This window comes from Branchiostoma floridae, chromosome 2 (assembly GCF_000003815.2).
Source record: "Branchiostoma floridae strain S238N-H82 chromosome 2, Bfl_VNyyK, whole genome shotgun sequence".
Classification (NCBI taxonomy): domain Eukaryota; kingdom Metazoa; phylum Chordata; class Leptocardii; order Amphioxiformes; family Branchiostomatidae; genus Branchiostoma; species Branchiostoma floridae.
The window spans coordinates 8,325,823-8,340,585 of record NC_049980.1 but is presented as its reverse complement, the minus strand read 5'-3'; the positions used below and the strand labels follow the sequence as shown (position 1 = coordinate 8,340,585).

Genomic DNA, 14,763 nt, shown 5'->3' with positions numbered 1-14,763 from the left:
TATATATATATTTGTTTGTTTGTTGATAGGAACTAAGTAGCTAAATACAGATGGATTGAAGGCAATGGAAGCTTTTGCACAAGAATACTTGGCAGCCTTTATCACACAATCTCTTACTGCCCTAGCCAAGGCCCCCTCCTCTCCTTTTTAATGCCTGGCCAGTAAAAGAGCTGCTAGAAGCACTGCTTTGTTAGGCTAGTTTGGCAACTTGGGTTCAGTCATGTCAGAGCCTTACCTAGTGGGCAGTCATCACCAGGGAGTTTACATTCTGAACAGGTGGCATCAAATGGCATGCGGCAGATGCCGCAGTTGTCATCGTTAGCCATCCATCTCCAAGATGCCACAGCTGTCCAACTACGAAAAAAGGTATTGAACAAATTCTTGGTTATGACTCTAGCAGATTATATCAAAGTTACAGGGATCCATGGAAGTCCTTTAAAAAAATCACATATCCTTTAATGAAATATTAAGGTGGTGCTTCAATTACAGGGCTCGAAATACCACCTGCATATGCAGGTTAGTGCAGGTAAAAGTTGGGCTGTGCAGGTATTTCTGGTGTCTACCTGCACCTAGCCTGCACTAGTCCATGTACTGGGTTTCATACATAAATGCCCTATGATGTAGGTGTATGGGGATTGTTATTAGCTGCATCGACTGTTAGCTCCTTGTACCTATAAAGTATAAAATGAAAAATAGCAATGGTACCTGAACAATTTTAGTATGATCCATACTTCCTAAATTCAGAGTGGTGCAGGTAAAATTTGTCTGGTGCAGGTAATTTTCAATGTTACCTGCACCAGTGCAGGTATGCAGAAAAAAGTATTTCGAGCCCTGAATTATGTTGCTTTCAATACCCTTTTACTTTAAGTTTAACTTTATTTGTATTGCACTGCATTTGCAACAACACAAACTTGTTTGAGAGTTAAATTGAGACATCATATATTCTTGGGCTAAAATCATTACAATAATATTAATATCAACATTTTATTCCAGACAAAGTGAAGAAAGACTTACCCTAGCAGAAATGCGGAGGTGGTCCAAAAATGTAAAGGCACAAAAGAGGAAAAAAAATCTATTAGCCATATACAACAGCTTATTCAACAAAAGTGATCATATTTCAGGAACTTTTGAAACAAAGACTTGTTTTGAAGTACGAGTCTGATATTCATACTTTCTAACAAACAAAAATATTTTCTTAATGACATATGCATATTACTTTATCATTAGCAAAAGAAACAACTGCTAATCAAGCCATAGATAAGCCTGGGTACCATATTCCATCAATTCATCATACAATACAGTGTAGTAATTAAAACCGCTGTCTCAAATTCTTTCTGCTGGCTAACTCTGTGGTGATCCAGCAAAAAGATTGCACCAGCAATTATTACAGTAAAACTAAGTGTAGAAGATGGCACCCAGGCTAGTCAAATTCATGGACATTAAATCATGGACACAAAATATGAAAATTATACCAAACATTTGGGGATGGACTTATGGAGAAAAGTATGTTACTTTCAACTTGTCAAAGATACAAATACGACTAGAAAGGCAACATTTGCAATCAAATACATAATGTTTATCTTCATATAGTCTAGCCTACAAGAAAACATAGAAACACATATCAAATTCATTATCATATGTATGGTTACCAGCCCCTCCTGCTATGTTCTGACACTATTACTTCTGATATTATTACGTACTAAATAGTAGGGTGTCAGCTACACCTCCAGTAGCCGTGATAGCTGTCTGGTCCAGATCATTAACCTACTTATTTGTAGAATAATATGAATAATTTGTTTTCCTTCCGTGAAGGTACCTATCAAAATAATTTTGTGCCCCCCTCCCCATATGCCCGAAGATCATACAGTATTTTCTGCTTCAGCGACATAACGTTATATGTCCACCATTTCGTCTTAAAGAAATGACGCTAGCAGGGATGAGAGAAGATCTGGGAGAAGAAACAAACAAAAAGATGTACAAGGCATTCTCAAAGTATATAGAAGACACAGGGAGATTTGCCGGGGAGGACTAATAGGTCACCAACTTACTATACACGAATGTGCAAAGCACCAGAGTTCAAGCACCAAGGAGCAACAATATCACATGAGAAGCACCTAGATGGAAATAGTACCTGGAGCTCACGTCTAGCGAAGAAATAGACGTTAAGCAGGGACAACAACAACAACAACAAATAACTCTACAATTTCCCTCTTATCTTCAGTATCCTTCCATGACCATCAAAAGTAAAATCTGGGTGTTCCAGAAGACTCACTTTTCACAGTAACTTTCATCGTCAGCTTTCCCTTTCAAAATGTCCGCCAATGATTTTACCCCAGTTGTAGAGTCCGGATATTCCCATAAGCCAACGCTTCGTGGCTGTCATCCTTGGTAATTTTGCAATGCACCATGGGAATTTCTAAATTGGACATCTAGTTTCTCGGTAGCACAAAATGGCCGACGACAACAAGTTTCAGGACATGAACAAGTCCTAACTTTTCCCTGATCATACTGTTTCTTGTTGGACGTTTTATAATAGATCGCAGACTTTCAACGATCATAAAATAGGGCTGTAAGGTTTTCTTGAAACTAAGGAACATGAGAACTGGGGGACGAGATCGAGATGTTTTGTAAGTTCTTTGACTTGTTTTTATGGGACTGGAATTTTATGGCTTGGTTCTTCAACTTCTTGCAACATTTATAAAATAATTTGGGCACTTAAGTGGTATCATTTTTAAATGGCTGAATTGTCATATACATGTATTTAATTGCTACAGCATTTCTAGATCAAACTGAAGGTTTGAATCATTGGATAGCAACCAAATACAATGTATAGTTGTCAACTTCTACAGTTAAGCACCAAGTTCATGACGAATCAACTTATACCAACAGTGTAACAGTGCTGAACAGTGGTGTTCAAGTACCACCTACCGTCCTTGCCCAACAGCTCTGAGCTTTTGTGGCGACAGCGATAGCGGTCATGATTTGTAATCTGCCGTCCCGGGTTGGATCCCGGGCGTCGTGTCGGCATGTTTGTTTCTTAATAATTCTGTTCTTAAACTCACCTCTCTTAATTCTTACATTGGTTCCCACACCGGCCCTGTGAGTAACAGGCTAGAAATGTGCCACACAGTGAGTAACAGGCTAGCAGATGTGCCACACTGTGAGTAACAGGCAGGGATATCGATCTCGGAGATTCGAGGACGAATCTTGAAAAAAAAGGGGGAGTAGTGTAACAGTGGCGTTCAAGTACCGCCTACCGTCCTTACCCAACAGCTCTGAGCTTTTGTGGCGACAGCGATAGCGGTCATGATTTGTAATCCGCCGCCCTGGGTTCGATCCTGGGTGTCGGCATGTTTGTTTCTTACTCGCCCCTCTGAATTCTTACAACAGTTTAACATCTGATGTTATCTCAACATCACCACAGTACTAGTGCCAAGTGTATATTCAGAAGGTCTGGCTTGAATACATTTAGATGAAGAATCTTTATTTTATTTTCTTCTTATGCCATGGCTAATGTCCCCTTGTGTTTTTCAGAAGCTCTCATATGCCTTGATGTCTTCTTGTGAAGCTCATGGCTAGTGATAATGAAACAAAAACAACAGAGCCAACAACAGAGATGTCCTCTAGTCACGGAGCCTTCCCCAGTTTTAGTTTCCCCCACGACCCAAAACCAACAGATGAGACCACCGGGCAAAGACACCACTTGTTTCAGGTAATTAAAATTAATCACAAAAAAGCAATAATTGTGCTATAATAATATGAGGTTAAAGCTACTTCAACCCCTTTTAAAAGTTCCCAGACTGAGTTGTTACTATCCTGGAGTCCACGCCTTGTTAGCTAGCGCTGGGGTAGCAACCTTTGGGAGCAGACCAAAACTAGCAGTAGCAAGGCTGGAGTCCAATTGCTAAGGCTTTGCCGGCATGGAGGAGTGTCAAAATGGAACAACAGTTTTTACTGTCAACTTTACTAATCTGAATTCTACATTTATTTTCCTTTCGAAAATGTTTGAGAAGGCTTCATTGCATATACACTGGTGGTGTTTTAGTTTGCTAAATAACTTTTAGAATTGAGTTTTTAAAACAGGTGGTATTGTAGGATACATCTAGGTTGCTTTAATAGGTACTTAAGTACAAAATCATGTAATGTTACATACATGCAAACATGTTGAAGTTTTGACTTGTAGCAATTGGCCAGTCAGGATTAGTTCGTTTGTCATCCTCAAAAATTCTGTATGTTCATGATTATAACAAACCCTTTTCTTACCAGGAATACGGTCTGTATGAGGCAGTAGATTTGAGAGATGGACCAGACGGTCTGGAAACTTTGGCAAGAAAGTGTCATGGGACTGACAAGGGTGGACACAAGACATTCTATGCACCTGAACCCACCTTACCTCTACTACCTTCCAGTCAGGGTAACATTCCGTTTTTCATTCAGTTAAAAATACACATACTGAGTCTTTTCTATAATTCTAATGAAAACGGGTAAATACCTTTAGATGGCTGACAGAGTTTTGTTCCTAGGTTTAACACAAGATATCACTTATCAGGCTCCATTTCCATAAACGTATCTTGCAAACAGAAAATAACATTACATTGTAATATATCTCCTTTTCAATCCAATTGCATATGAGAAATATCCTCTGTTCATTGTTATTAAAAGTCTTGATGCAAGAAGGGAAAGGAACAGATACTCGTCTTTCTTTTTGGTGACATAAAAAAAGTATGTGTAACACATAACTGGAAGTGGCAAAATGTATATCAGTCATGTTTTAGTGTCCTTTGACTTCACAGTGCCCAGAATATGCTTTATTTCCTCCACAGCCTGCTCCATACATGATGTTGACCAGGGAGATGTAGTGAAGCAGCTGTATGTGACACGTCCCGGGCATGGGAAACAGCACGTCACCTGTACCCGAGTACAGGACCAGATCAAGTACCTTTACCAGTGCCATGGAGACGTCATGTTTAAGACATCCTCAAAACTCCTGTGGGAATACTTCATAGACATGCCAGCAAAGGTAACTGGAGTTTTCACCATATATTTCCTTCTGGTGTGTTGACCATGACATGCCCATGTAAAGGTTATCCATTCTAACTACTTGTATTAGAAAAAAATATATACATGTACATTGTATTTGCTTTAGAATGTATCATGATTTTGAATGGTAGCCATTTTTTTTCTTTTCTAAATGTAACCTCACAAGTAAGTCTAGATTGTGGTAAATTAGTGGAAAACAACTCTAGATGCTCAAGTAATTGATGAATCAAACATATACAATTGTAGAATCTCAGTCAACTGATATGATAGCTTCTGAAGTTGCCATTTCAACAGGGTTAAAAGATGTTTATTCCCAAACAAAGTCACAAGATTGAAGAAGCTATATCTGCTAATCCTCACTTCACCTAGTCCTAGCCTCATCTAGAGGGTTGGGGACCATGGTCGCTTCCAGCACCAGCTTCCAGCATCTTTCTCTGTCCTTTGCCTTCTGTGTGCAGTCAGCTAGTGATCTACCTGTCCATTATCTGCTATCCAATCCTACTCATATTTTATGTCTTACAGAAGTACACAAGAGTAGTGAATACCCTCCACTCCAGGGGGGACGGGATCCCAGTACGAATGCCGTACGTACAGAAGTGTGCGTCCGACTTCTCCTCCCTGTTAGATGATGTGCTTTGTGATGTCCCAAGGGAACTTCTGGAGAATTATATCAATGAGGACCTCATGGAATGGAGGGAACAATTAGTGAGTGGAGGATTCAGTTTGTTTTGACGGTTATGCACAAGTCCAAGATGTGCACATAGTAGATTTTAACAAGGACCAGTGCTCTCTGTCCTTCCATCCTAGAACAGAAATTTGGTCCTTGGGACGGAAAACGATTTTGCCCCATCCGTCCCAAAAATGACATGAAACTGTTGAAAATGTACTTTAATAAGCTTGAAATGATATATTTAACCAGGAAAATTAACAACATAGGCTCCCAAACAATAAGTGGGACAGAAAAAAATTTTAAGCTGGAGACAGCCCTGACTAGGACTTAAGACAAACAGAAAATTTGTGCACAAATATGTTTGAAATCTCATGCTTTGTCATTGCTACATTCACAATTTTGATGGTTGAATTCCACCCCTTTCTACCCCTTTGCTTTGTATTTATGTTATGTTGTTATTCAGTGAAGTTTGTATGTTCCCTGCAATGTCTTGTGTTTTCAGATATCAGATTCAGCTGAAACAGGAGGGAGTATGTGCTACCAGGAGCTCTGCAGTACTGCACATGGCTGCAAGGGGGCAATACTGTACCCTAGTTCTCCTTCCTTAGATGTTCTCAATGTTGGGACACTGTCGGTAAAATACCAGACCGACGACAATGATGTTTCCCAAAACACAGAAGTCATGCTTGATCCCGCCACTCAGCAGTTTTCTCTGAATGGCAGAATTCTTCAGTGTGAGTCTGTAAAAGTCCAGAACAGAGACATGTTTGCGGTGAGAAGCAACTACCACTGCACCACTCTGTCTTTTGACCCCACCGAGGGAGACCAGGGAGAGGCAAAGGTGCTTCAGACAGTGCAGTTTGACAAGAGCCCAACTTCAGTAGCCTTGAGCCCCTACATCGCAGGGGAGGTCGTAATTTCTACAGAAACTGGGGCAACTTATCTACTGTGGGAAAATGGAAGGTGAGTATTAAGAGCAAGATGTTGACTGTAATCCTTTGACAATGTTTTCACGTGTGTATGTGTGTTAGCTTGTGTTTCCAAACCAGGGTTCAGTCAGGCAGCTTTTGGCAACAAAAAATAGACTACAAAATATGCCAACACATACACATAACATTAAAAAAAATAAAAAGTATTAGTCATGAGCATGATTTACGTATATTCCTTGATAAACACTTGTACTTATCGGTCCTGCAAACAGCCCTGCCGGGCCCTGTTTGGAAATATGACTGTGGCATCTGGGTTAAAGGATCATCTGGGATCCCAAGTGACAGGATGTAGCCTTGACTGATCATGACCCACACTCCTCCATTTCTGCCCTCAGGTTACAGCAGGTAGTTCCTGATCAGGACAGCACACTGAACTTTGTGTCTGACAGCACACAGAGAGCCTGCCACTTCGGCTCACATCCCCGTCTACTGGTCTACTCCGACAGCACGGGAGTTGAACTTCGAGATGTCAGGTCAGGACCACAACATGACAGGAGACCCCTCTTTTCACTTCCTTCACAGTGGACAATGAAGGGAGAGAGAGTCATGTTCAGCCGAGTCTGTCCCACAAACTATTTCCAACATGTCGTCGCCATGAAACGTTCTCTGGTCGTCGTTGACGAGAGGTTCCCCCAGAATGCTCTACTGAAGTGGAGTCACATGCTGAAGTCGCCACCAGTGTTCATGGACATTGTCAGCCATATGACCCAAGATTTGAACAGTCATGTGATCCTTCTAGCCAATCAGAGACCACAGGAAACCACCTGTTTTCAGTATGTAAATGAGGGAAGTTGCCCTCCCATGTCTGTGACCCAACCGTTTTCAGTATCCAAGGTCGGCAGTTGGCTGCCACGTTTGACTCCGCAGCAACGGACTTTCTCCAACAGATTTCTGGAGAGAAGACTTCAGAGACCTCTTGTTGGATTGTGTTCTGTGAGACACAGCAGCGAAGACTCAGGTTTCTCTGTTTTGCAGGTAACTTCACCTTTTACAACTTTTCTCTAAAGCTGTAGCTATGGTAGTTTGGACTGTAATATCTCTTGTGTATTACATGTAATTTTTTGGGGGTATTTTTTGACAGGTGGAGTGAGAAAAATATGTAAAATACCTTTCCCAAGGGCACAACATTGGTTGCATGTCAGGCGATTTGAACCCTGGACCTCTGAGTTCTGGGCCAAACACCCTAGCCACTATGCCAACACGACGCCATACTTTTTGTTGATAAGCTACTTAAATCCCCACATTTTCCAACCACCAGATGACCTCCGCAGGGGACATGTTCTACCAGAGTTTCATTCCTGACGACAGGACGGACATAACGGCAGGTAGAACCACTGAGTCTGGACCAATCAGATTGTCCCAATCATCCACGGAGAGGTGCTTATCCTGGATGGACACAGTCGTCGCACAGAGCCAAGTATGTCATACCTGTATATATTCCACCTGCGGTTTCATCTTGTAGTTTTATAAGATATATAAAATATATCTGCTGATACTATATTGATAGGGAAGTTGAATAGAGGTGAATCATTATTTTTGACTGAACAAAACTTTCTACAAATAGTAGTTACTCAAGCAACAGAAATGATTTTGAAATGTTCACACGTTTCAGATACCATCTGTGATCATTAGTCAGTGACTGACAAGTCTGACCGTTGCCAAAATCATATCCAGTTGCTTGAGTAACAATCACTTGGTGTATCTTATTACCTGGATGTCTAACCTTCATCAAGGTAACACTTTGTACAGAAATTCTTTAGACAAATTGAAAAATGTTGGACTTAGATTATGCAGTTGACTCGTCTACAAGGTTCATGTAGATTCTTATCAAATTCTAAACATAACGCACATAATTGGACTCGTAAACTTCACCTTTTTAAATTTCTTTTTCTTTGCAGGATCCAGATGTTTGCTACCCCAGCTTGACAAGAGTGCAATATAAAGACATGGCCAAAGCCAAGCCTTTGGAAAGGATTCGGTATCGCCTGGTTCAAATGAAGAATGCTAAACCTCTTGTCAATGGTAATGATCACAATTACTGCGAGTTGATATGAATAGTCTGAGCCTCTGATCTGAATGATACATTCTTGGAATGTTTCTGGTTTGGAGCGAAAAGGGTCCAGTAATTTGTAGAAATGTGTCATACATGGTGTCAAAATAAATGCATTTGGACATACCAATGATGCTCTGTTATAATAATCATTTAGGGTATCAATAGAAATCATATTGGTTTTACTTCATGAGCAACTTACCATTGCATTGATATGCTTATATGAGTTAACACTAATAACAGTAGTAACCTTTTAGAGTTAGGATTCCCTTTTTTTTGTAAACATGCTGTTAGTGTATCTTTTACCTTGGTTTTCATCAATGAACAGTAAACTATTGTGCAATTCCTCCTCCATGCAGCATTTGCAGCTGAAACATTGGCCAACCCCAGCTGCACTCTCTGTAAGCCCAACAGCACCCTCGTAGATGTTGAGGGCCAGGATGACATCTGTCCATCATGTCATCATGACATCAAGTTCAGTTCAAGTCTGTCAGCGGCACACAAGAGCAACAATATCCTGACATGTCAGAGTCTGGGGGATGCAGATAGGACACAACAGGCAAGGTAATGTAGTTAAGTTTTTATGTTCGAGGGGGCTTAACGTTGTATTCACATACTGTAAATGCAGAAATGTTCGCGGTGGATTAATGTGACCACTTCACCGCGAACTTAAATCCACCGCGAACATTTTTTTATTATGGTATTGGACTGCCATCTATGGTGTTACCGCGAATTTAAATCCACCACGAAAAGTCATTTTTCCCGCTACCGCGAAATCAAATCCCCGCGAACTTAAATGCATTTACAGTAGTTTGAAGTTTGCTGTGGGTACAGGGAGTGCATTGCTGACAGAAAATCTGTACTGTTTGTGGTGTACCGACTTTTCAGTGGAGAAGAAACAGCAGGAACGGCAATGAAAGACTTGTCAGATTGTTTCTTTGCATCTTTGTATTGCTTGTTTGTATTGCATACAAGGCAACCTGGCGTAACACACCAGGTTTGTATTTAACAGTACAAGCTTCATATGTGGACAAATCTTTATTTGATCCACTGAAACAGAAAGGACCTCCAAGTGTGATGAGTGAGAATATTAGTGTTAAGTGCTTTCCCAACGGCACAACGTCAAGACCTGTCAGCAGATTCAAACCCAAGACATCTGTGTTCTGATCCAAACACCCTACCGTTGCACATTCCCACCTCGGTGATTAGTGGTTTACTCATGTTCTTACCACAGTTATCGAACATATGTTTATGACTTGTCCTTTTTAAACTATATCTACAAACAGAAGTCATTTTGAATTTTGAATTACACATTCTTATAATGTTTGCTATTTCTCCTTCAGGTATGACTTGAACTTGATTGACCCCACTGAGTCCAGTGATCATCTCAGCACGGTGCTGTTTAAAACATGGGATGGAGACTACGACCAGTACTTTGCAGAGAAGGTTGGTAACTGATATAGTCAGAACCTTCCCGTAATCTGTCACTTAAAATATACTATCCATATTGTAGAGATCTTTGCACTGCAAAGCTGGTTTATCACCACCCCTTCAATGTAATGTAACAAAGGAGGCTCTACCTTGATGTGCTACTAGTAACATAAACCCACTGATGGTGTGCCCTAGCATGTTGTGTAGACAATCAATTTCCCTTGTTGTTCACAACTATATGTTATCTCTAGTTTCTTGTACTTTCTGGAGTTTGTTTTTTGTAGTTGATGCAATATTTGTGAGATTGTCTGCATGCATATCTCAGAGATACATGTGTATGTCTTTGGAAATGTATTGAGATGTTAGTTTCTTTACAAAGCTACCTCTTGTTTCTGTTTGTCTTCATTTTGGAGTTGATGCAAGATTTGTAAGATTGTGTGTTTATCATATTTTAGAAATACCTCTTTAATATATCTTTACTCCAGTCTAACAAAGGTGGGGAGTTATCTGGGACTGGAGAACAGATGAGACCAGGGAAGAGAAAGCGACGCCCGTCAGGTGACCAGGTCATCACGTCCACACCTGCTCGGCCCGAGGCCACGCCCCTGTCCTTCCTGTCCCCGATCTCCCTCCCCACCCCAGGGGGATTCTCCCCGTCCAGGTTCCAGGCAGAGGACACTGACATGTCCCTCAGCATCACTCCCAAACCCAGAGCCTCATCAGGCAAAGCAAAGAAGAGGAAGTCCATCATGGGTTTCTAACTGATCCTAGACAAAATGTAGCAGCTGCGCTTATTTTGAGCGTATTGGTGGTGTTTGGACAATGTTTTGGAGGTGCATGCTTTTTACAGATACCCAACTGGCACAGTACATGCATCTCTAGAAAACAGTTTGAAAAAGACAGCATCAAACATGTTCAAAGCATGCCTGGCTGCTACATCTTCTTGGGGATTATGGTAATTCTAACAGCATTAGGTATGAAAGTATTTTTAAAAGAGCAGTATCATGATATATCGAAAGCTTGACTTTAGATGTTGTTTGTGTGTTACGTATATTGGGAGGGTATCATTTTTGCATTAAAGTTATTTCAGTTTGTTTGAAACAGTTTCACATGCATGCAAAAGGCAACTCATTTAGTTCTGTTTGTCCCATTTATCAGAACGTTGACTTGCATGTAGATTTTTAACTTGTTAAGCGCTGCTTCATCAGTTATACTATCTTAAACAAAGGGTATTTTCATCCCGCTTGGAAAACCTCTGAAACAGTATTATCCTTTTCATTCTTATAAGTTCAAGCTGTCTAAAGGATAAAAAAACAGTTCTTTTAAAGTGTTAATTGTTTACTTGAATCCCGTGACATGTAAATCAAAGTGAGTTTATTTGTAGTAGTTACTGTGCAGTCAATGAAACGTATGGTTACTGATGTTCTTTGACAAAGTTAATCAACCATTTGCTAAATAGTTCAAACCAACGTCTACTTGCTGTATCAAGCTTAAGGTTCATCTTAGATATTATAGATAAGACTTGACCACAACTACCTCCTCAACATGAGTGCAGAATATTCAATTCAATACTGTTCCCAAACTTGCAAATGTGATGGGTGGTATCTACGTAGCAATATGTAGAGGGTAAATTCTTTTATACAGTAGAATAATACCAAAAATTTTGATATCTTCTTATGTAATAATAGATAAATACTATATATTTGGGAATTCATTTTCTACTACAAGGTATTGTTTAATGAAAAACTTTGGTTTCAGTTTTTACACCCTGGTCCCACATAGTTTGTTGTAATTCAGATTATATTTTTAGAAGACCTTTCAGCATTTGAACTATGGTCTTGATGGAATTGGATACTTTGTGTGGCTTTGCCTACTACATAACTCCCATAACAGCTTATTTGTAACGTTAGATTTTCAGTTTTCTATGAATGTATATTGTTTTTATGGTTGATATGCAAGGAAATACCTTTCTAAATGGTATGTTTATTTTTCTATGTATGATCAAAACGTTATTTTTCTACTCATGTAGCAGTAGATATTCTTGGTATAACGTACACGTATTTCACCCCTTCAGGTGCAGACATTATGATAAGGCAGTTCTCTAGATTGGAGTATCATTTTTTACAAATTTTAAAGCCTGCTCCACGAATGGCTGTTATATAAGCTCGCTGATATACTTAGTTGATTGAACAAGCAAACTGTCCTTTGGATGAAAGGACAAACGAATTTATCGGTCTTTGAAATCATACCTGTAGGAATAAATTGCCCTTCGTGCAGTGCCATGTACTCTATTTATATTAAATGTAGGTTTTACATCAAAATTAGGTTTTTGTATATTTGGTCCTGGAGATAGTATAGTGCTTTTTAGTGACAGATAGGTGTTGACATAGGGAAGAAGTGATGTAGGATTGGGCCCCCTACCAGCTTGCTCTTTAACTACAGGGGCGTTTGTTTAAACATTTCAAGGCAGATAACATTTGAATTTTTCATGATAAATAAAAACGCGAAATTCTGCCAAAGGAAAGAGTTTTCGCGCATGCAATGTATAATTTTAGTAGAGAATACAATGAATTCAAATAATTCATACTAATTTGCATAACCAATGAGACAAGATAAAATACAAAAGCTCTAAATATTTCATGGAGGTATGAATTCTCAGAACTCATGTTTAAGTTTCGCTAGTAAACATACGCAATGTACAATGTACATGTTACAAATGCCAAAGTAGTACAACAAGTGTGAGTCACGTAAGGACGTTAGCCTTTGACCCTATTACACACCGCTGAGTGAGGCCCAACGCAACGCAAGGCCACGTCGCAGTGCATCGTTTTACACCAGGTAAGGCTTAACATGAGTTGTGTCGTGCTATATTACCGACTCACTGATTAACCACTTGCTAATGTGTAGTGTACTGATTCAGAAAGACTGATTTCACATTCAATGATAGACTGGAAAGTGAGAACGGGAGAAAATGAACTTTACCGTTAATACAATGACGTGGACTTTGAAACAAACGTTACTAAACAGTCTGCATTTCCGTCGTCAGAACATATGCTGGAACCCTTTCGTCTAATAGAAGATTATGTAAGTTAAACGAATATAGAAGTAGATATGGTCGGTAGTCAGACTATACACATCATACGCACTGCCTGCATCATTATTTGGGTGTTCCATACACGGATTACGAAACTATCAAGATCTATCAAGTACATGTCACTAATCACATGCTTAACCTCCGAGTGTTATTTGAGGTCAGACTTTTCACGGTGAGTTTAACCTCCTTGATCTCATGTATTTCCAGAACCATGCATATGTTCCAGCAACCCAGCCCTACTCCAAAATGTTTTGGCGGGAACACCGTCAAAGCGTTGTCTATCACACAGATAGTGTGTGGATCCCTGGCCATACTACTGGGTATCGCTATCATCATACCGGGCAGTGGACTCTTCTACACAGGGTATCCTATCTGGACCGGAGCGGTGGTAAGACACGATGCAATATCAGGGCTCGAAATAATGGGTGCAGGTGCACCCAAAATTGGAACTGTGCACCCAATTATTTTCTGTGGGTGCACAAGTGCACCCAAATATTTTCTAAGATTTATGTATGAAAAGATATCAAAGTATACATCATATTCTTGAGATCTAAGTGTTAGAAAGATAATAAAAATGTCTGTGATAGTACTTGTTTAAGAGCTTGATAGCTTGTGACTAAGTTTTATTATTACTATTAGGTTATTACTTAATTTAAGTGGTGCACCCAAAAATGTTTTGGTGCACCCAATTTTTTAAGCTGGGTGCACCAGTGCACCTTATCCCAAAAATGAATTTCGAGTCCTGAATGTTAGTTTTCATATTCAGGACTTTGTCTTTCACAGCAGTACCCAGCGCTATCAAAATGCACAACGCAATTATTGAATGATACTCTCTTTCATATTATCATGATAAATATCATTGTTGTACATTCAGTTCCTAGCCACTGGAATCATCGGCATCTACGCGGCGAAACGCAAGACCAAATGCATGGTAAGTCCACCTTTATTATCACAAAGTAGAAGTTGAACAAGACGTGCAACAGCGCTGTTCAGACTTATGTTACCTGCTGATGAACCAAAGAAGCGGTTACTGAAGCAACTGGATATGACTTTGGAAACGGTAAGACGTTTCAGGTATCATCCACTACCTTTCTTCAGCCGGACACTGATGAAATCTGGTTTTCTACCCTACCTAGGACTTGATATGCATATTTGACTTTTTTTTACAGCATATCAATTCATATGTAGAGCATAAAACCTGCTCTTCAACCAGATTTCCTCAGTGTCACTAACGAAAGGTAGTGAATGCTATTTGTCTGACCGTTTCCAAAATCATGTCCAGTCGCTTCAGTATCTTCTTTTTGGTAAATCTTATTACCTGGATGTCTAACCTTCATCTACAATATACTCGCTGATGTAGGCCACTGAGATGATGATCTATGCACACACCAAGCCCATAGATGTGACGTAATACAAATGTCTGTGACCGCTTAAATTCTAACTCAGTCCAGTTGGGACCTAGCCTGAGTATCATCCTCCGTAGTAACCG

General features: G+C 39.9%; 3 protein-coding genes across 3 annotated transcripts in view; 2 read left to right on the top strand and 1 right to left on the bottom strand.

Annotated features, from left to right (window-relative positions):
- The window catches only part of LOC118432689, a 5,392-nt gene extending 3,006 nt beyond the window's left edge, over positions 1-2,386 (bottom strand). The window contains exons 1-2 of the mRNA XM_035844301.1: positions 2,274-2,386; positions 236-356 (exon numbers count right to left, since the gene is read on the bottom strand). Coding sequence (XP_035700194.1) covers positions 236-356; positions 2,274-2,291 — 139 coding nt within the window. The 5' untranslated portion in view covers positions 2,292-2,386. The remainder of the gene's footprint in view (positions 1-235; positions 357-2,273) is intronic.
- Positions 2,387-3,525: 1,139 nt separating this feature from the next.
- Positions 3,526-12,815, top strand: LOC118409392 (TATA box-binding protein-associated factor RNA polymerase I subunit C-like). The gene is made up of 11 exons (XM_035810385.1): positions 3,526-3,712; positions 4,267-4,414; positions 4,824-5,020; positions 5,563-5,745; positions 6,213-6,673; positions 7,035-7,674; positions 7,958-8,116; positions 8,598-8,721; positions 9,109-9,313; positions 10,093-10,195; positions 10,666-12,815. Exons 1-11 carry the CDS (start codon positions 3,572-3,574, stop codon positions 10,939-10,941), a joined length of 2,637 nt encoding a protein of 878 aa, XP_035666278.1. The 5' UTR covers positions 3,526-3,571; the 3' UTR covers positions 10,942-12,815.
- A 1,312-nt stretch (positions 12,816-14,127) lies between these two features.
- The window catches only part of LOC118409397 (POU domain, class 6, transcription factor 2-like), a 3,330-nt gene continuing 2,694 nt past the window's right edge, over positions 14,128-14,763 (top strand). Inside the window, exon 1 of the mRNA XM_035810400.1 lies at positions 14,128-14,205. Within this exon, the coding sequence (XP_035666293.1) occupies positions 14,203-14,205 (3 nt within the window). The 5' untranslated portion in view covers positions 14,128-14,202. The remainder of the gene's footprint in view (positions 14,206-14,763) is intronic.

Coding starts and splice junctions, on each gene's coding strand:
- LOC118409392 (XM_035810385.1), top strand. CDS start 3,572: ATGGCTAGTGATAATGAAACAAAAACAACAGAGCCAACAACAGAGATG. Junction 7,675..7,957: donor CAGGTTTCTCTGTTTTGCAG/GTAACTTCACCT, acceptor TCCAACCACCAG/ATGACCTCCGCAGGGGACAT. Junction 8,722..9,108: donor TGCTAAACCTCTTGTCAATG/GTAATGATCACA, acceptor TCCTCCATGCAG/CATTTGCAGCTGAAACATTG.